This window comes from Heterocephalus glaber, unplaced genomic scaffold (genome assembly GCF_053883595.1).
Source record: "Heterocephalus glaber isolate CG9 unplaced genomic scaffold, H.glaber_assembly_v1.0 deba00000122, whole genome shotgun sequence".
In the NCBI taxonomy this organism is placed as follows: domain Eukaryota; kingdom Metazoa; phylum Chordata; class Mammalia; order Rodentia; family Bathyergidae; genus Heterocephalus; species Heterocephalus glaber.
Window position 1 is genome coordinate 38218630 of NW_028258138.1, and position 23315 is coordinate 38241944.

Genomic DNA, 23315 nt, shown 5'->3' on the forward strand with positions numbered 1-23315 from the left:
TTTTATGAGGTTTTAAGGAGGAGTAGTCATAGTCCTGTTGCCAGCTTCAATATATGCTGTAAGTTCTTGACTGCATATGAACATTTTAAATGTTAAATCTTCCTGTAGCTTGGAAAGTGTGTTGAGTATGCTAGCAAGTTAATATCCTAGCTCTCAGGAAAAGAAATCAGGTGGCATCTCTTTCTTGCCTCATCCACCAGGTTCTATAACAAGCAAAAGTAAAATGGGCATAATGTGGAGCATTTTATATGGAGTATGGATTGAAGTAGGTAGAACATACTGCAACACATACATTTTCTCTTCCATCGTCATAGAACAGCAAGCTAAACACACTCCTTGCTGCAGATAGCATTATCTTCCTTTCTTTGGTGCTTTTTGCTCTAAACCTGCTTCCCAGATTTCTTATCAGCTTTGCTGATCAGGACAATTCACTTTTCCAAAACTTAATTTTATTGCTGATGGCATATTCCTAGTTTTAGACTTATGTTCTATTTAAATTACTTTCTTTACATATTTGTTTCCTTTTCTAGAAAATAAGATTTCTGATAACAGGGACTTCTATTAATCATAGTCTTTGCCTAATAACATAGCTATTCCTGTAATTTTTAGTGTATGTTCAATCAATGATTATTAGATTATTTTGATTTGAATTACTCTCAAATTACATCTCCTAAATGGAATAATGAATATGTTTTATATTATTTCCAGTTTACATATACAACTATAACTTCAAAATTACTTCCACATCTGAATCATTGTGAAAAGTTTAGTATTAGGTGCTACTTTAGAAAAAACTTCCTATTTATGGGTCTTGTAGTGGCTCCTGGCTGCCACAGTGTGTGACTTATTTTCAGACCTTGTATTCACAGACAGTGTTGGAATTTTTAATTACAATTTAATCATTTAAATTTTAAGTAAAATTGTTAGTTTCAGAATTACAGAATAGTTGAAATGTATAATGCTGAATAGAATAGCCCCACCCTGGAATTGTAAGTGCATGATATTTGATCATCAATGCTGGGAAGGAGGTTAAAGCAGATAACATTTAATGGTATCTCAGAAGTCTGAGATTTTCCAATTTTTTAAAATATTCTGAGGTGGGAGTTTATACTTAAAAGTAGATTTAAATGCAAACAACCTGAAGGAATGTTCAATTTGATTATTTAGAATCCTAATAACAAGTTATAATCTTCCTTTCTCCTTAAATATATTTTCTGTAAGCTGTTGGGACTTCTATTAGTGTTTAATAATATGTACATAGAAAATAATTTGTGAAAGTGAGGATAATAACATAACAGGATAGTGACACAACATTTTCTAAGTTACATGGGTTATTATACCACAGATCAGATGAACAAGAAAATGGCTCCTGAATACTTAGACCTACACTGTGAAGGAAAGGTTTCTGTATTGGAATTTGGAAGATTCTGAACCTTCTCAATCTCTGTCCTGAGTTGCTAGGAAAGACTAAAAAAAAAAGTCTTACTGTCCCTCAGATCACAATTTTTGTATATGCAGTTTATAATTAACAGTCTGACCTTGGAATTTCTTTGTCAATCCTTATGTAATTATACATATAGAAATACTATAAAAAGATTGCATTATTTTGTAACTGAAGTTTACTACTATTAACCCTTGAATATTTAAGGTGAGCCATTGTCTGCAAAGGAAATGTGCTTAAGAATTCATTTTCAGCTCAATTCAGTAAAGTTTGATGGTTATTATAGCACTATTATCTTTTCAAATGTGCATACTACATCACATTGTTATGTTTAAATATATCTTCCTTCAAGGTGATGGCCTTAAAACACTAGGACTAAAATTACTGCATTAGTCAGGTTTCCCATACTGGGAAACAATACCCAACACCCACAATTTAAAGGGAGAAGGTTTAATTTTGCACATTTTGGGGGAATTCATTCCAGGGCCAACTGACTCCAAGGCAGAAAGATCATGATGGAAGGATGAGGTGGAGCAAAGCTGCTTAGTTCATGGTGGCGGGGAAGCAGGGCAGTGGAACAGCTACCTAGATGGAGGAAGGGGCAAGGAACCAAATATAGACCCCAAGATCACACCTCTGTGCCCCACCCAGACATAGACCAATTGTGCTACTAATCCCCTGGCAGGATCCTATGTCAAGTGGATAATCCATTTTAAACATGACAATTACTATTATTTTTCTTTTTTAATACGGCCACCACAGACATTCAACCTCAAAGTAGAATACGACATCTTAAAAAACAAAAACAAACAAAACTAATAACCAACTTTCTTTTTCAGCTTAGTATTTTTGTAAAATATGAGCTCTCATGTATTATTATGTTTATCATAAAATACTAGAAATTATATACTTACATGTAATAGTTTATGTACACAATGAATGTAATGTACACAAGCTAAAGGTAGCAGGTGTGGTGATTAAGCTTAAGTGTGTCAACATGAGTAGCTTGGGAGATGACAAGCAGATTACTAAAACCCACTTCTGTGTGTGTGTGTGTGTGTGTGTGTGTGTGTGTGTATCATGGAGGTGTGAACCTGAGCATTGTATTTGGTCTCTGGTCCCTTTATCTTTCACACTGCTCACCTTCTCTGCTTCCTAGCCACCATAAACTAAGAAACTTTGCTCTGCCATATCCTTCTGCCATGATAGTTATAGCTTGAAGCCAGTTGACCATGGACTGAATTGTGAGCCAAATTAAATTGTTCATCCTTTAAATTGCAGGTGTCTGGTATTGTGACCCAGTGACTGGAAAACCAATCCAGCATATAATTTGCCTGTAGCACCGTGTGATGTAATCTTCTCCCTTGGCTGCAATACCTTCTAAAGGTGTTAAGAATATAAGAATACAGAATATATTTTTTCATCGCTTACTTGTCATGTTTAAAAAATATTTTGTCCACCTATTCAGTGATGAAGTTCAGTACCAATTGCCACCTTAAAAAATGTAAAACTACCTGAATCTAATTTAAATATACAATAATGATGCTGGTATTCTTGAATGAATTATGATTGCTTTGTTCTCTTAATTATTTTCATCAGCACTTTTTCTAAAATATCTGCATTATTCTGAAGCTGAGACACAATTCAAGAAATTTGAAGAAATTTGTAACCTAATTTGATTCCACAAGTAAAATAAAGTTACTTGTTTATTACATTGTAATTATGTAACTTGTAATTAAAAGAATTTTCATCTCTCTTTGCAAATTCCTTTGCCTGTTTTGTCATCAATCTTAATAACTGATGTTCTTTGAAATAACATTTTCTAAAGGGCTCTTTTAAGTAGAGTTAGTGACAAATTTCCAAAGAAATTATCCATGAAGTTAGTGTGCAGAAGATTTTGCAAGTAACCCATATAACTTAATATATATTTCAGGTCATATACTTCATATCATATATATATTATAAATATGAAAGATCATTGTAACTATTTTCTTCAACTACTGTTCATGTTGATCAATACTATATCTGGCACAGAAACCTCAATCATGTTGGGTTTTATCCATTTATATTTAACATTTAAAATAATTTTTATAACATACTTTTTAAAACACTATTTTCTTTTGAGTGGCCTATACTAAAATATATTTAATCTATTTAAAATATGTCTTAGAATTGTGAGAACTCCATTGTATCATTGAGAAATGCCACGTATATTGCTAGCTTATTGTGAATTTCAATTTAGATGTACTCATAGGAGATCCTTAATTGCCCATTTTTAAAGAAACTGTTAGTCATATTTCTTAAATTGTAATCTATACCCTACTATTCATGCTATGATTAGCATTACTCTATCAATTTTCTTGTCACATTAAATTTAAGGTAATATCACATCTATATGTCACTAAGACTTAATTAGGTTATAGTAAATATGACTGACGTTTTTGTCTAAAGAATTTGAAAAAGAGAATTTCTAAATAAGCATTTTACTCATTTGGTATCTAGAAGACACAGACAATGAAAAGACATCTAAGTGTTCCTTGCATCAGCATACATTAAAAGCTGAATGTGTATTAAGTGGGTGCATCCTGTGCCGTAGGACTGACTTTAGTTTTAAGGAATCATGATCCTACCTGAAGTATAAGTCACAGTGAGATCAGAGAAGCAGCAACAGAGAATCTGACATAGTGGCTGATGCACAACCCTCTAGAGGTCACCTTTCATCTTTCAGTAGCTCTTCTCTGGGGAGTCCGCCAGAAGGCAAAACACGGCAGTCTTGAATATATACTAGGAGTGGAGGAGCTTAACCTTGCCAGCTCCTTAGAATGGTTACCTCTTGATTTTCTGATATTTAAACAGGTTATCTGAAGACACAGTGAAGGAGATCAGGCAGACTACTTTATTACTAACCACATTCTCTAGTTGTGCATCTTTTCCAGAATTAACTCATTATCTAGTAATTAGGGTTAGGGAACATTGACTTTGTGTTTCCTTTATGACTATCTGCTTAAACATGATAGGGCAAATCAGCATATGGTCCTGAGTTTGATACCTCTCTTCATTTAGTTATACTTTCACATAGACTACTTACCTGCTTCAGGAAAACATTTGGTTATTTCTGTTATATTACATTTTTTGTTTACGTATTTCATTTGACCTGTTTTTCTCACTTTTGCACCTCCTTTTCCTACCTCCCTTAGCCAGTGCTGTGATCTCTTGGGGTCTGTGCAGTGACCAGGTGGAACTGCTTTCTTTTATATCAGTGCATCCCACTCATCCACTTTAATGATTAGGAAACTCTTGTCAGTCAGTACAAGTGTTTATTTGTTGATACATTTTTATTTGAAAACCATCCCCACTGCTATCATAGAGTCTAGCAGTAATTCATCTTAGGGAAATATGAAAAGTACTAAATTATTATTGGTACAATATAAACTCAGAAAGATATATGTGAATGATTACACAAATTATGTTTGATATGCACACACATATACAATAGATGCATATACACATAGTGAGAATGTTTGTCATATACATTTTTACGTATTACCTTCTGTCTTAGAATGTTAATTTTTATTGGTAGAATCCATTCCAATGCTTCTCTATATTACAATTAGAACTTTGGGGAATCAAGTATTATTCAAACAAGCATATAAAGTTGTCATGATGCATATGTCTAAACCCATAGAATGTATGCTACCAAGAATGAATCCATATAGTGTAAGAGTATCAGTTGTAACAAATATCTCACTCTAGAGAATGATGTTAATAACAGAGACAGGGCATGTATTCAGACAGGGAGCGGACTGGAAATCTTTGTACTTTCTTCTCAATTCTATTATGGACCCCACATTACTAAGTTAAACAAAGTCTTCAAAAATGTATTAAAATAAAAATGTAGAGTTGTTTTACTATTTTACCACTGCTAATACAAGTACAAAATATCATTTACTTTACATATGTTCATAGAATACATTTTAAAATAAAGAATAAAAGGTTCTCATTAGGGTAATAGTAGAAAAAAGAAACTGTAAATATAATATCTAGAAAATATGACAAGCCTCACTGATTTTTAAAGTTGCTTTTTAAACTTATGTTTCATTCCATGTAATAGTGTAATAGTGTTCATGGAACTGGTATATATATATATATGTGTGTGTGTGTGTGTGTGTGCGTGTTATCTATCAAATCTAGTTACTGAGTAGTAGCAGGGATATAACATAATATGGGACAAATCTTCAACACTGTACTCTGTTCACTTATAGATTTATACTATTTCTAAAATAAATTCTTGATTAAGTAATGTAGAAATAAAATACAACTTTAATAGTTATTCATTGAAAATGTCCAAAATATCTGCAATTTCTTGAGACTTTTATAATCAGAGATATCTGAAGATTGGCAATTATCTTATACTCTCTTCTAAAAATATGAATTTGAGTCCTATTTTGACTTGAAAATTTCTCTATATGCATGTAAAGACAAAATTTATAAGCCTACAAGGACATGTGAACTATATCAAAAGAAAAGAGATTTAGGAGTTGGGCACAGTAGTGCACACCTGCAATTCCCGCACTTGGAGGCGAGGTGAGAGGATCACTGGAAGTTTGAGGCCAGCCTAGGCTGCAGAGTGAATTCAAGGCCAGCATGGATTCCATAGAATGATCCAGCTTCCAAAAAAATTTAGAAATTGGTAGTGACTCACAAAGCTTGAAGACATTCTTGAAAGAAAAAGGAATACAGAACAAGGTAGTCTAAATATTTTATAACAAAACTCTGCTAGAAACATGGAAACAGTAGACAGAAAAAAATTCTGATACACTACTAGGCTTATTTTGATACATACAATTAATTTGGAATTTGTAAAGTAGCAATAATGCAAGAAAAATAATTATATATTTTACCTAATTCTTTAAATATATGCTAAGTAGACAGAAGCTTACAATAATGATCTGTTGTATTTTCAAGAAGTAAAATGGATATTTTATAGTAGAAACTTACTGTTATTACAAGTCTTAGAGGCAGAATTTCAGAAACAAAGATTATTTTAAAAATGTATGTTGGACTTGTCCATTCTATAAGTAATTTATGTGATAATTAAATTGACCTCATCCTACAAAAATACGAATAGGAAACCAATAGTGCTCTGTTTCATATACACTACCATCCCATCATAAGAAAGAGTCATACTTAAAACAGTAATACACCCTGATTTTTATTTGAACTTGCAAATATTTCAACAATTTTTGTTATGAAAAATGTCACATATATACAAAAATAGAAAAATACAATAAAAATTGGAAAAAGATTGATAAACTATAAGATGGATGCTTAAACAAAATAATTAATTACAGTTAAAGAACCTTTACAATTAATCTTCCTCAAAATACTTCCCCTTCCTTCAAAAACACATTTTATGATGCAGTTCTCAAAGTGGTCTTTCATGAAGATCTTTATGAGGTCTGATAAAAATTACTGTGACTTATTTGGTACTATTTTTTAGTACATGTTTGCAGTGTGTGCATTTTATAATCATCTTCAGGAATGGGTACATGAATATAAATAAACATGCTTCCATTTCTAAAAATTTCCCTCTTTGTCTCTCCCTTTCTTCTGATTCCCCTTTCCCTATTTTCATTCTTACTGATATTATTAATCTTAGCTCATGTTTGTGACATATAACATTTACATTCACTGAGATTAATAAGTTCCTGTACATGGCGTTTCTACCTATTTCCCCTTGTGCTCTGCCTCATGCCTCACCCTTGGTCTCTCGAACCCTTCCCATTTGCAAGAGTTCCATCTCCTTGGCTCCTTCTATCCATCCTCTCTATTAATAAAAAAGTGTAAAACCACAGAGATTTAAAAAAGACTTTCACTTAGCTTTTGAGCACACTGTACCTGGTTTCTCATGTCACTGCCTAGTACTTTGGCAAAATCTCAGCATTAGCCAGTTTCATTTTTATTTTATATAATAAACACATTTGGAGAGTTAAAAAAATATATAGTGACTAAAGCTGTGGAATGCTGTCCTATGGAAAGATAAGTTAATAAAAACATTACTGTATACCCTTCTCCACTTTTTTTACTGAATTTGGTATCTTGCAATTTCCAGTTCTTCTCCAAAGTTGAAATAATCTGAAAAGCAAACATTTTGAATGGATTTAGGACATTAAGGCAGCCACAGAAGCACAACTAAAAATCTTCATGAAAAGACTTACAGAACTGTTTTAGAAGGTGCAAGATCAATAGGATATGTACATTTTGAAGAGAGTGGGAGTAATTTGAGGGAGGTTAATGGCATGTGTCTTTTACTGTAATAAATTTTTTTAAAATTTTATCATTCACTATAAATTTTATCACACTACATATTAGAAATCAATCCCAAATAAGAAACAACTTTTTAAAAGCCTTTAATTTTATAAAAATATGACAAAACATAACCCTAATATTATTACCTCATATAAATATTAGCAATAATTATTTAACACAATAAAATATGTACTGCTCAAATCAGGATCTAAAGAAGACTGTATTATGAGCTTTTTTGTTTTGTTTTGTTTTGTTTTTTGCCATGCTAAGCATTGAATCCAGAATCTTTGATGTACTAAGCATATACTCTACCACTGAGCAACACACTAGGTCCAAGTTGTCTTTTAATTTCTTCATCCAATTTTTATTTTTCCCCTCAAATTGATTTAGTAAATGAAACAATTGCTAAAACTGTATGTGTTGATTTATTTGCTTCAGTATTTAATATTTGTTCAGTCACATTGATTTGCTATATTTTTATCCTATCTATTTATTGGACACTGGAATTTCAGTGTAGAGGCATGATCATATCTGCGTCTAATAATTTTGGCAAAAATATTTCATAAGTGGTGTTTTATCCTTTCATGGGAAGGTGATATTGTACCCAATAGTCTCCCTTCTAATTATACTAGTAGGAATGGCGAGGATTGAGGAATAGAGATGTTCTAATTCTTTTATTTTCTCCTTTCTTATTGCTTTAAGTTTCCTATTAAAAGAACTTTTTACTCATTGAGACTTTGGTTCTTCAAGGGTGTAACTTCTATAGCAACTGTTCCTTGGTAAAACATTTTGAACACTATTTTTTACACTTCTTTCCAAGTACGAATTTTCTGTGATTATTAAGAAAAAAACAGAGAAAGAAATTAAAGCCACACTTTTCTAAGTTTTCCAATTCTAATGAGCCTTAAAAAAATTCTGGTCTTCAGATGATGTTAGTTGATAGTTAAAAAGATATTATTTTAAATAAGTCTCAGCCAATTAGTGAAAAAACTGTGTTTTACTCTGTCTTAGATGATTGGAGAAAAAAAAAGGAAGAAATATATGTAGCTATCTAGCTCAGTTATGAAATTTTAATTTTCATGTCTTGAGAGACTGTATTAATGTGGTATCTGTTGTATTAAATGTAGCAATACTTCTTTTTAATAAGTGTGAATTTAAACTTTGTAAGAAGTCAAAATATCTGGTATTGATTAGCACTACTGTGTTATACTCCAACATATTATTAATTTTGATTTAATGAATTTAACATACATATATTCATCTAGTATAGCTTTTTAATTGTATATTTGCTATTACGAAGCTTTATGATACAGAATATTCATTTACCTTTTCTCAACCACATTTTGGTAACATTCTGTCTTTTAAAATTGCCTTTCTTTTGGGAAATAGTGGTGTTGTTTATCTCATCATTTTTATAATTTGTTCCATGTACTATAAAAGTAACATTTTTATGTTTAAAAACTTTATATTGTACAGTATCTGCCAATGGCAATGGATTATTTTATACTGTTTCGTGGCAAATACAAATGGACAAAGGGTAACCTCTAATAAAACTGAATATGTAGTCATGTATGTCAGAAAAGACTGTATAAAAAGTAGAAGCTCTAAGTTTCTTTCTTCCTTTATAAAAAACATGGCCTCTTATTTGTTAATTTGGACATGGAAGGAACAGAAAACACAAAGCTAAACTATCAAAATATTTCAATATGCCTATATATATAGTCTTGAATAAGAAGATCCATGGTGCTTTTGCATTGGTTCTCTTTTGCATCACTAAATGTTTCACTGATAAAGAACTTTTCAGTAAACACTTCTAGAGCACCAATTACTCTATCAACTTCTATATTATCTATATATTGTGCATACTGATAAAATATGTAACAGTAAGTGTGCAAATAGGGAGATTTAAAAGAAAAAAATGTAACTAGATAGGTCAAATTGAGACAAAACATTTTTTAAGCAATTTCCTTAACCTTTCCCCCATGCACTAATTATAGTTTCTAGAGTCCGTTTTGAGAAATAATGTTTCAGTCTCCAGTTCTTCCAGACAATTTTATTTCAGGATACCTCTTTCAAATAGCTAGATTTGCCTCCTTCAGTGTAATTAGTTAATCACATGGTAACAAAATGAATTAACTTAGTTTTCCTCTTTAATTGTATCAGAAATTTTAGGGATTAACCTTGTTAATGGCTGATATTAACTATTCAGCTTTCATATGTAAAAAGCTATGACAATATTTTACTCGTGTGATTTTCTTCAAAATTATATGTATGTTTCATATTATTATTATCATTTTCATTTATAAATTTAATGTTATAATTACTTCTACCTGAAATAAATGTGTGAACCATTGTAAATTTATCATTACAACTTATTACTTTTAATGTAAAGATGAACAAACGTTGATATTATATATAGAATTTTCTTTTGATCAAAATATCTCTAGCTCCTCTCCTTTCATTTTAACTATGAACAGTTAAATTGCATTTTTAAGGTAATTTTCAGATGCTTTTGGGTGGTGTGCAATGTGCACTTTACAATTGACTTATAATTGGACTGTGCTGACAATGGAAAATCTTACAAGTATTGAACATGACATTTATGACAGTATTGCTGTCATCTTGGCTTCTTTTTTTGAAAATGTAGGGAATTATAATTGGGCTAACAAGCTTGGTAGCCTGGCCTCTTTCCAATTATATTAACCAGCCTAGTCTGGTATTAGCTGCCTGAACACACACATAGAAAAAGGCATAGAGCTTTTGTTTTCCTATTTTAATTTGGTACTTGCCCAAGAATCTAAGAATAAAATCCTCTTCCCTTAGTTAGTGTTTGAGGACTTTTTATGACATATTTCTATTCCACTGAAAAATGTAAACATTTGCTTTTTCTATTTTTATTTCACTATTTTAATCAAAAAATGAATTCTTTAAAAAGATTACTTGTATTTGTTATATAACAGATGCTACTAATTAGTATTATGTCAGAAATTCTAAAGTTTTTGCCAATTTTTCTTTAAATTTATGCTAACATTTTAAAAATGTTGAATTTGAGATTGATGAAATTTCTCTTCATATGAAAAAATGAATGTATTGATACACTTTCATAATTTCTTTGAAATGTAGGTGAATTTGTTAGCAAAATAATACAGTACAAAAGGAATCATATGCAGTTGAAAATATTTCCTAGTTTTAAAATTCTAACCTGTACTAAAATTCTACAAAGCAATTAAAAGCAAATAGAAAACTTAAATGAAAAACTTTGTGATCTAAGGAGTTTGAAATTTACCGACTATTTGGAATATTAGATTCTGTCCTTTCTGATTCTCTATGCCCTTTTACTTTTTTCTAGTTTCCTCTTATTTTAGAGCATTCAACACACTTGGACATTTCCTTTCCAAATATTTCTAACCCTTCCATCTGAAGTATTTAAATGTTTCTTTTTGTCAATTGTTTTCTGTACAAAAATACGAAAACAAGCTGCACAATTTATTTCATAGGAATAAAAAATAATTATAGTGTATTAAATTTATTCTATAAATATGTGTGTTGCAGAATTGTTAACGGAAATAAATACTACAAAGAACCTATAATCAGAAGAAAATTCAAACTTCATATAAACTATAGAAAAATAGAAAATTGTGAATGAAGTGGAACTCTACTAACCTGGAAAGTATGGTGAAAAAAATTAGATTAGAAAATAATATGCACAGTATGATGTTTCTTTCAGAAATACTATATATAAAATAAATTTTCAAGACATTTAGTTAAAAATAACTTTATTATTAACTTTGTCAATAGTTTAATGGAATATATTAACACTGGTTATCTTAGAATCTGGAAGTATAAGAAAGAAATATTGTTTAATTTTGTATATCAGCTCAAATGCTTTGATGTACATTAATGAAACAAAAATATTTTATTGATTAAAATGGAGTAAATCTCTTTGGAAAAGTACATGTAAATATCTCACATTCAATATAATAAGTAAATGACTAATATGCTACTAATTTTTTTGAATTGTATCATAATCAGTAAAAATATCACAAAAGAGCTAATAGTTAACATTTGGATCTTTGATTTTTAAGTATTGTTTTAATTTCACAAAAATATTATTAGTTTTCTTGCTCTCCAACCATCTATTTCCATTTCAAAGTTGTGCAATAAACATTTTGAACTAATTTAGAACAACGAACTAGTCCTGGTTTATTGAAATAATTTTTTTTCAGGGTTTTTTGTCAGAAAATATTTATTATTTTAAATAAAACAAAATGTTAAGAAACTGTTTTTGGTCATGATTGAAAATGAAACTTCCACTAAGTAGCCTGTCATTTAAATAAACTTTCTGGGAAACATTCTAACGTCTAAATAACTTAGTAGAATGAAGTGTAAATGAAAAGTTTCCATACGTAAAACATGAGTAGTAGAGCTAACATCTAAATTAAATTTCACTAAAGTTCAGTCTACTGAGTTAGACACTGTATTTCCCAATTAGGACGTGGCCAACCACATCTTTCACATCATTTGGGAGCCCAAAACAAAAAGAAAAGAAAAAGTGAAAACTACCTTATCTTTGGATCTTTATTTTTCTCAATCTAATCAAAGTAGCATCTATCACTTCAAAAATGTTTAGAGGTGCGTAACTGTGCATTTTGACTAGAATTTAGCCTTTGAACAATTGTCCTACATGAGTAATTAATTTAATTTCCTCATTAGATTTACTTTTTGCCCCAAATAGTACTTATCATTAGATATAAATAAGCTTAATTTTCTACATCTTAAGGGAATCATATCAATTAAAGTAATGAAGTTTTCAGGTTTCATAGATATGTGGTCAACCAATTATCAAAAGAGCTGGAGCTTAACAAATCATGATTGAGTTTGGGCTTTGTTGAAGACATTTTCAATTAATGACTCAGGGCTTTAACTCCCAGCACCATATTACCATAGAGCCTAGGAGCGCAGTTTTGGGGAGATCAAATTCTGTTTGTTGTGCCACCTTCAGCAAGCAAGTGGTACTTTCTAAGTTTCTGTTTCCACATTTAGAAGCATGAACAACAAAACTTACTTCTTGTGGTTGCCATTGTTAGGAAGAAATTGTATAGAAATAGCTCAACCTCGGTCTCTTAAACATAATAAAGCATATTCAATAAATGGAAATGACTTGTCTTTGTAATTTATTCACACTTTATAGATTATATTTTAATTGTTAAGTAGTAAATATATTTAATTTATATATGAGTATTTTAAATTATTAGTTGAGATTTAAAATTTTAAAAGATGTATAAAAAGACTAAAAGGCATTTGGTGACCTGTGGCTTTTAGAAATTGCACTATTTCACTCCTAACTTACTCTCTTATTCAAGCATTTTAATAATCTACTAACAATATAACGATAATTGTCATTTTCTTTGTCATAGATCCAATTCCTATAACGTGTTGATTATATAATCATGAATGTATTCTTTTCAACTTTAACTTATTATATTAACTACAGTATCTCTGTTTTCTTGCTAAAGATTCTAACAATTAACATATTTGTTTCTTCTTCTTGTGCAACCTTTCCTTGGTACCAGCCGCTGCTTCAAAGAATAAAGTTAAAGGTGAGCTCCTGTTCGTGCCGCATGATTTACCATGACTTGTTTGTTTGCTCAATCTTCTACATTCTCTTAAAATATGGAATCCTTTCTCCTGGTGATGATACTGTTTCAGTGTATAAATATTTATAAATTCTTGCAAATAGAAATACATTATTTCAATTATTCAGTTTCTGATGTATGCTTATGTTTGCATGTTTTTTTGGAGTGTATGTTTTCTTTTATTTCTCACTTTTTGCACTAACCTTTTGGTTACTGATCTTGCTTTGCTTGTTAAAACTGTGAATTGTCAAAAAAATACATAAAATAATACTGCTAGAACTTCTCAGAATTGTGCATGCCTTCATAGGATTATTTGCAAATGATAGTTATTATTCTAAAAGCTGAATATTACACACTGCGGATTCTTATTTATTACTTTGCCTACGTTTCTTGGATGCATTAAGTTTGTTTTTGCTAGGTACCTGAAAACATGTTTGCATGAGTGAGAGTGCACTGGTTTAATGCTCAAAACTTCTCTGTGGAAGGACCAGCTTTTAAGTTTTTCTGTCCAAATCTTCATGGGTTCACAAAATTTCAAATGTGTATGGGGGAAGATTTATAGTTTATCTGTTCGAATTGCATACTCCTCAGAATAATCTATACATTTAACTATTGCTATTATTTAAATAGCAAAAAAATATTTTTTCACCTTTTAATTACAGTCTCTAGTTTTACAAGTAGTTATATCAGTATACTATAGGGGCACCTTTGGAATGTACACTACTTCCTATTTATAAGGCCATAGATTTATTTTCCAGCTAATAAATTGCTGGAAATGGATTTTTATACAATACCAAACATGTAAAATGATGAGATGGAAGATTATTGTCAATTTTATATTCTTCTTCACACTTAGTTTTGGTTTTTTTCTCTTCTTGTTGTTGTTGCACTAAATATGACAGAAAAAGTATCCAATCTTTGCCACTGTAATTTTCTATCTACTTCCAAAAAAATACACTCACAGAACAATTAAGGAATTATTTTATAATGAGTACATGTTTATAAATTTATAAATACAATATGTTTATATAACAAAAAGTTAAGAAGTAGGGTTTAGGAATGAGGAATTAAGAACAGTATATAATAATGTGGTAACTATGGGGTTCATCACGAGTGTAATGAGAGTTAGAGATAATTTTCAGAGAGTCCTTTGAGGATGATTCATGTAGGAAGAATAATTTGAAGTTTTTCTTGAAGAATGGGTAGGATCCACACAAAAACTATAGTACATAAGAAAAAAGTATTAGGAGAAGTAAATGTATGGAAGCAGGAATGAGTATAGTCGATTTTAGCATATCGAGAATTAATTTTGAATTCAGTCTGTGCTTTTTTAAGAAAGCAGAGAGAAATAAGTTTGATGATGATACAATAGGCCAAAGAGTGATCATGAGTTATGGCTGCTTCTGGTTACATAAAACTTCTAGAAATACAGTAATTATATCTATGTTCATTTAATTCTCAACATCAGTTGAAAATCAGTTATGTTATAGAGGTTGCAAAGTTTTAAATAAAGGAAAGCAAATTTTCTTTTGGAGGATTATAGCCATGAATTATTCTACAGGTGTCTTTCAAGTCATGTCAGGACTCCAGGTGGTTGAGATTTTTCTGTACTTAATTTTGTACTTCCTACACCCCTTTTCCTCCTCTTCCCTACTGAACAGTTTTGTTTGAGTCCCTTCTCTCCACTTGTGTACAACTTCTCAAGGGGCTTGCAGATGCAGTTCACCACATACCTCTATGTTTGTCTCTGCACAATGTCATAAAGACAAGAAATGACATTTAAAAAAATTAACTCTCCCTAAAGTAAAAGCTGAAATTGTATTTTAAATAATTGCTTGAGAAGGATATATAGTATGTGAAATTGTTAGAGGGAACTACTCAAACCTTTTCTCATTCAATTTATATTTCAAAGCAAATGGTCTATAATCGGGAGTAAAAATGTGGATAAGATGAATTAAAACCCCAGATAGCATAAGAGCAGATGGTTGCTTAAAAATAGTTCATTTTTCTTGGCCCAGATGAGGTACTACCCAGGGAACAAAGTTTTGGAGAGGATCACAACTCATTCGTTTATCCTTATGGAGTCATGCAAATGTTGAGACCTTCTGGAAGATTGGAGAAATGAATGTGTTCTCATTTAAGAAAAAAAAGAGAAATATTTTCATTCTAGAAACCATAGACTGTTGAATTTCATGTAGATTTCCTAATAAAAATCTTAAACAATCTCTTGAAAGAATAGTAGTTTGTGGATGTTTAGATTGAAAAATAATTACTAGAAGTCAGTTAGCAATTACTAGAGATAGAAGACTATGCTGCATTCATCATTTTTAAATATTAGTTAATAATACTACACCAGTCTATAAGAGAAATATTTTAAACATAAAATATTTGATTTTGATTCAATCATACAGGAGTTGTTTCTTAATCACTGTAGAAATTGTTATTTGAAGGTCAAGTTGATTTTCCAATTCATATTGATTTTCCAATTCTCTTAGATTCTAAGCATGCTCAATTTTCTTCTTTATAAAACTACTTTTGACTTTTTGTATTCGCGCCTCTATTTTGTTCTGAAACAGGTTTTATTCAGGATAGGTATTTTTTTCCTGATCCTTGAGAACACTACTTACCCCAATGTGAATTCATTTCTCCAAAACTCCTTTGAGAGTTAGATTTGGCCTCCTACATTTTCTAGATGATTGTGTACACACAAGCAGACACCTCACCATTGTTAACTCTTAGGAGGAGGACCGATGAACCAGTCACATTGCACCTTTGAAAATTTAAACCTGGGAAAGGGGAAAGAGAGAGGGGAAAAGGGAAAGAGATCATAAGAAGAAATGGAGAAAGATTAGTTTGGTTAGTCTTTATGGCCATGAATTTGGTATAAATTAAATCCAAGAAAAGAAAGAAGGATGAAGTCGGCAAGTAAACAAAGTGAGAGATCAATAAAGTACCCCGACAGTACTCAAGCCTCTTGTTCTGATGTATTTCTAAGGTTTTAGTTTATCCTTTACATCTATGACATAGCTTTCTTTTCATTAAGCTCACTAGATAGAGTTCTCTTACTCATAATCAAAGGAGAACCAATTCATATAATTGTCTTCTTCCTCTAAAGTTTAATTTGTTAATTTTTGTTATCACTTTACTGGGCTTAATCTTACATATTAAACTCTTATCTTATATTTCTATGCATACACTGTTTTTCTTTTTCTCTTATGAAAACCAAAATATATACATAAGATCAACAATAATTTCAATTCAAAGTCAAAAGAAAGGGGAGAAATTAAGAAAGAAATTACATAGATGTTTACTAATTAAGATGTAAAATTAACTTTGTTTTTGATATCAGTTAAAAATTTGAGAACTAAAATGTTAGATATATGTAAGGGAATTTAAAACCTAGTATGTTCCTATAGCACATACTCACTAAGGACTCCAAGTGGATGACCCTCAGGACCCTAAGGAGGTAACTTTAAGAAGACTATTTCGTTAATCCACATTCTATTTTACCTCACTTTTCTAGGAACACTATGAAAGTCATTGTTATATACAATAATGCAGTTTTGTTTATAAAGATATACTTAAATACTGCAAGCATTTTCCAACTTTTTAAACTGTGATTAAGACTAAAAATTATTCCACCTAATTTTTCTTAAATGTTACTATGTGTCAGACCTTGTGTGAAACTTTTATACTTAATAATTCAATCCTCAGAAAACCCTCTGAGATAGGTATTATTATTAACCTAATTTTTAAAATGTGGAAGATGAAGCTAAGAGTTAAAATTTTCTTTATGTTCTCAAAGTAAGAGCCAGGGCAAAAATTCAAAACCAGACATACTGACAAATGAATTCAAGCTTTTAATCTATTAAAATGTAAAGATACTGTATAGGTAGATAGTACAGTCTACCTAAATCTGATTCTGTTACATAAGTACATTTAACTAAGTTCTTTTTATCAGATAGGCTTGGAGTTGGGAGTAGGGATAAAGTAAAATGATCATGAGTTGCACCTGATACCTACTTTGATAGGAAAACTGACCATGAAAAAATATTCTCTAGTTAGACTTCTTTTCCTTATGGGTCTCTCATTCACTCATTTTATGTTAATTGCATTTACTCCCTCTTGGAAAAGTAAGAAAGGAATTAATTTCTCAATAAGATGAATAATGTTCTAGAAAATCTTCAGGCATAGTTAATGTGAAATGCTGAACTCAGAACAGGGAAACAGGGTTAAGGAATTTACTCATGAAAATGTCATTGTAAGATGAATCAGTGGGTCAAAATATGGATAATTCTAGTTGGTTTTAAAGTGCTGCTTCACTCAGTATGGTTTCTGTATTTATTTCTTATGTATAAGGGTTTGATATGGATTTTTTCTCTGGGTTGTCTTTTTGCTTTCTGTGTAACTGTCCCCCTTCATGTTGTGCAGTACATACTATTCTGGGTCATGATGGAAAGTGGAAAGACATTACTAGATATTCAATTGTATGACTGAAATAACAACATCACTCACTTGAGTTAATGGAGCTGCATTTTCCTCTCTCCTTTCTTCTTGAAATACAAATACAGCCTGGAGCTCTACTGTGGGCAAGTGGATGAACATAATTCATTTGATGCCAAAACACAGAACAACTTTGTATAGCAATTAGAAATTAGTTTAAACTTTACTGTTTCAGGTTTATATTTTCATTTCCACCATAAATAAATCATTACAAATTTTTATTCTGTCTAAACACATCTCATCTACAAGATATAATCTTGTGGGACTCAATTCATTTAATTGGTTCATGTCATTCTATTATGCCAATAAACTTAGTGTTTGCTTATTCTACAGCTGCCATGTGGAGGTTTGGAAAGTTTGTAATTAAAATCATAAGGTTTGTGCTTTTTTAATAGGTTGATAATCAGAAAAAATCCATAGTAAAGGGGAATAAGGTGGTCAATTTCTATCAGTTCACAAGGCAATTAGCAGCATCTCACTTTGCTTTTATACTTTATAAAAATCAAAAGGTAAATTATATTAAAATAAATGTCATATTATATTTCAAATCTACTGAGGTTATTATTATATATTTTTAGTAAAATTTCTTTTGACTTGACATCTTAATATAAAATATCTATCACTAAAATTTGTGCTGTTAAAAAGCTTTGGAGAAGATCATTTGAGTATTTGAGTTCTAGTATTTGCTCTACTATTTTGTCTTCACTCATCTGTAAAATAAGGATAAAAATGTTAATACTTCCTATCTCATAGGGTTACAGTGATGAAAAAGAATATGTAAAAACATTTTTAAACCAGCCAATTGATATCAGACGTAAGCAGCTCTTAATTAATTTAGCCATAATCAGAGTCAAAAACTTGCTGTTCAGTAATGAGTAAAATGTGAACCCTGTACTGAGCCCAGGCCAAAGTTTCACTTGCATAAATACTCTTTAATAACAATTCCTTTTATGCATTTATTATTTAACACATTGGAGAAGGATTAAAACCAGCATATTCCTTCATTGGACAGATCAGTACTGAATTTCTATATTTCAGTCTATTTAGACTGTATTCAAAAATACGATAAAGTGGCATATAAACAACAGAAACTTACTTTTTACAGTTCTGCAGGCAGGGCGGCAGTACATCAAAGTAGGCATAGTTCATATCTAACGAAGGCTCAGAGATGGGACATTCTTTCTGTGTCCTCACATGGTGGAAAGATCAAGGTAGCTCTCCGGGGCCCCTGGCATATGGATGTTGATATCATTCTTGAATGCTCCATCCTTCATGACTTAAGGACTTCTCAAATGTCCCACTTTCTAATGCCATCTCTTTAGTGATTAGATTTTAACATACCAATCATGAAGGACACAGTAATATTACTAGATTAAGATACAAAAGAAATAAATCTTTTCTTTTATTTTAATTTTTTTGTTTTACTTCCTGATTGTTCCATTCAATCATTCATTCCCTTATTCAACGTCATCAAGGATTACTGGAAATTTATCAGTGAAAAACAGTTTTACAATAGAGTGTATTGCAATGTAATAGGGCTTGTTGAGGAAAAAAGTAAAGCAGAAAAGTGAGATAGGAATGCTTGGGCAAAGTAGAAAATGATGTGGTTCTAATTTTGAATATGAATACCAGAAAAGGTGAACATATTGGTAGAAAATTGATGATGAAAGGAAAAGTCATGTGGCTATTTGGGATAAGCATTCCAAGGAGAGGAAGAAAGCAGAGCAAAGGCTTTAAGGCAGTGAGGGGCTGACTTAATCAAGGGACATTCAACAACCCTGCATAAGGAGAAAAACATAACCCTGGAGATGAAAGGCATACAATTACAAGAAAGGATGAAGACACAATCATGTAAGGGCTTTGGTTTTCATACAAATGAAATGAAAAACCACTAAGTTTGAGCAGAAGAGAGACATGCGCTGATTTAGTTTTAACAAGGTCATTTTGGTTTCTCTGGTAAAAGCAACCAGAAGTGCTAGCACACTTTTTTGAATAACTCATGGGACAAACGATGGTGGTATCATCAAAGTCACACCAATAGAGATGAAGTAAAACCTCCTAGATTTTGCCTACCAGAAGTGAGATATCATATAAAGCATGGAGTATAGAATGATACTGATTCATTCTTTGTTTTTATTTTTCCATGAAGGCTGAAATGACAAAGTTACATATATAAGATGGAGAAGATTTGGGGAAGAATATTGTAAAATTATGGGAGGTCTGTACTGAGCATGTAAATTTAAAATTACCTAGTATGTGTGAAATTAAATAATACCATCAAAGTAATGAGTAGAGCTAGAGAAAGATAGCAAACACATTTGAACTGAGTTCTTAAGTACACCAACATTAAGAAGAGCAAAACAGATGATGAAATGAGATACATGCAAAAGAGTCAAAGAAAACAAAACAAGTGAAGAAAGAAATTCCATCAAATAAATAATGCACAACTTTGTCAAATCCTTTTGAGGAAGATATGTGAGAACTAAGACTTACCTTTAGTTGTAGAAACTGTGAAACAATGGCACAATGATTGGGTGAGTTTCAATTGCAAGGACACTTACACTAGTGAAACAAGGCTCTGGAGAATCCTTGGAGAAAGTGAATGTCAGGGGGAGATCTGAAAAACTAATTGGAAGTAATTAGGAGAAGAACAGAGGCAAGCACTTCCTATGCCAGTGATTAGAGGAATGCCGGCAGAGGATCAAAGGAAAGCCAGTGGAATTTTTGTAGAGCAATATGTGGAAACTAGGGTTAAAGAGGCTATGGACTGATAGCCAGACCACCTGGTACTTGAAGTTCCTGTTAGATAAGAAGCCATGATGGGGGCAAATAAGTGGTGGGAAACTGATGGTGGGAAATTTTCACCTGGTTTGGTAGAGATTTCTGGGGGGCAAATTAAAATTATTATAGGTGACACAGAGATAAGTTAAATTATCTGAAAGGTTAGTACAGAGAGAGAAAAATCACAGTTTGGCTAGGGTGGTTAGTGGTATTATGTAAGAGAAACAGGCAGGTTTGAGGGAATAGAACATTCAAGAATAGAGTTGTAACATTTAGCTTAAACAAAACTGAACATAAATTAAGTAAATGGCCTTAAATATTTGGAGACAATTTAAAATATTTTATTATTTTAACAGTTTTCTACATTGTCATCAACACTACAAAATGATGAAAAAAATGATTAAAAGTGTTGATGCCGTTATGGTGTTAAACCCCAGAAAAAACATATTTATATTCTGCTGTGGAAGGCCAATAAAAGTAAAAACAAATTGAAAATTATCTTTCTAGATAAAAACCAGAAATCTTCTTCTCTAAAGTAATTCATATCTGTTATTAATTCTCGTAATTGAAATAATTGGAATATTTCATATATGCCAAATTCAGGAAAGCACTTTATGTTAGATATAGCTTGTCAAGAGTAACAGATTAAATGTTATCATAAAAAACTGCAAATCTTAATTGTGCATTCTAAGTGGTTCTACATTGACCACAGCAAAATTTTAATACATGTTTATTCTTTACTATAATTTAATATGAGATGAATTCAGTGATATGAGAGCATAAAGAAACATTAATTCCCAGTGATATTTGTTTTTACCTACTGGCCAAACAAAAACTCACCTCTGCTCAATAGTGATTCTAAATTTTTCTATGTAATCTGTTTTCTCTAAGATTAAATAATCATCTAATAGACATTGAGTTCATTTAATAAGCATTCAGTCAATATACAAAGTGGGATTACTGTTTAAACAAAGACCACATAACTTATGAAATCCTTATCTACCTCCTCAGCTAGAAGTCACCTTCAGAAAAATTATCAAATCTCAAAACTAACTAGAGTATGGAAATCACAATAATATATTTTCACACTGACATGTACAACTAACTTGTTTGTGATAGTACATTTGAATGGAATCTGGAAATACAGAGCTAATATCTGTATAACAGGACATGTAGGTTCCTCTGGAATCAGGGATAGATCCTTCTATGCAATCCAATGTTCGATCTACTGGAGACTTGAAAGTTTTTTGTCAGTAAAAAAATTACTCTTAATGAATGAAATGGTTTTTTTCTTATAAAATAGATTATTAATTTAAATTTAGGTGAAATACAATTGTGATGCATACTAGATTTTAAAATCTTAATGTCTCTTGGAAAGTGTTAACAAATGCTCTGCAATTTTTCACACTCAGATTATCAATTACTATACCTTGTGATACAGATGGCATGGCTAAGAGGTCATCTCAGCTCAATAATTTGACATCATACTTATTAGAGCAAAATATGTGCTCAATAATTTTTTTCTATTGCTATTCCAATCATCAGGATTCACTTCATCTCTTCTTTTCCTTTTTCCTTTTATTCTTTTCTGCTTTTCTTTCCTCTTCTTTCTTGTTCCATTACTTTCATGTAAAAAGTTGGAAGAACCCATGTTAAATAAGAGTAGTAATAATTTTCAGGAGGTTTCTTAAAACAAAAGAAAACATTTTTATTCTAATAAAAGACATGCTGAAAGAAAGCATTTCTTATAAACTGTAATCATTCTGTTTCAAATATTAGCAAGTACAAAGATATTTAGTGACACAGAAATTTGTTTAAAATTATTCATCCAAAATATTGTGATGAATTTAAGGACTTACAAAAAAAGGATAGCATATTGTATATATTAAAATCAAATAGAAAACAGATGCATCAGTCTCAATAATTTAAAATAAACTATATGTAACAGGAATCATGGTTATTTGTTTAAAAACGAATTGAAAAAGACCACACATAACTTTTATAAATCCTAGCATAATAAAAATTACCATGTTGCTTATTTTAGGCCATTTCTTATTGACTTCCTAAAGCAAAATCTGGCATTAATACTTTATAGATTGTCTTAATTACTTTTCTCATCACTGAGACAAAATACTCAGCATACAAAGTTAAAGGAGTAAAGGTTTATTTATCTTACAATTTGTATAGGTTCCAGTCCATAATGTGCTAACTCCAAGGCAGGTTGGTATGGCAGACAAGCATTGCACATGAGAAACAGTTCCTGGTGGGCAGAAGGTAGCAAAAGCAAGCAAGAGAAAAGATAAATTTCTTTCTGCCCCTTAGATTGTATCAGGTCTACCAAGATTAGTGTAGTGCCAAACCAATCAGTGGAAAGATTTAGTAATCACTCACCATTAATCCTAGCATTTCACCATGAATAATTCATGCACTCTAAATTCAACCACCTGGGAAAAAGCCCCGCCTATGGCTGCATAAGGCTTTTGGGAGACATCTAGACAAAAGCCATAACGTTTATTCTATTAAACTTTGATTTATGTACAAAACTAATTTGAAGTAGATAGTTTATCATGCTACTTTGTTATTAAAAAGTTCTAGGTAGCCTGACAAAAAGCTATCATCTTTTTAATTATCCAGCAGTTTTTAAA

General features: G+C 31.1%; 1 protein-coding gene across 4 annotated transcripts in view; it reads left to right on the top strand.

Annotated features, from left to right (window-relative positions):
- Positions 1-23315, top strand: part of Cadm2 (cell adhesion molecule 2) — a 1033997-nt gene that overhangs the window by 704534 nt on the left and 306148 nt on the right. For 2 of the 4 annotated variants that reach the window (XM_021238785.2, XM_021238782.2), the window contains exon 2: positions 13324-13350. The exons of the other annotated variants lie outside the window; for them this stretch is intronic. In XM_021238785.2, the coding sequence (XP_021094444.1) occupies positions 13324-13350 (27 nt within the window). The remainder of the gene's footprint in view (positions 1-13323; positions 13351-23315) is intronic. 4 annotated transcript variants of the gene reach the window in all.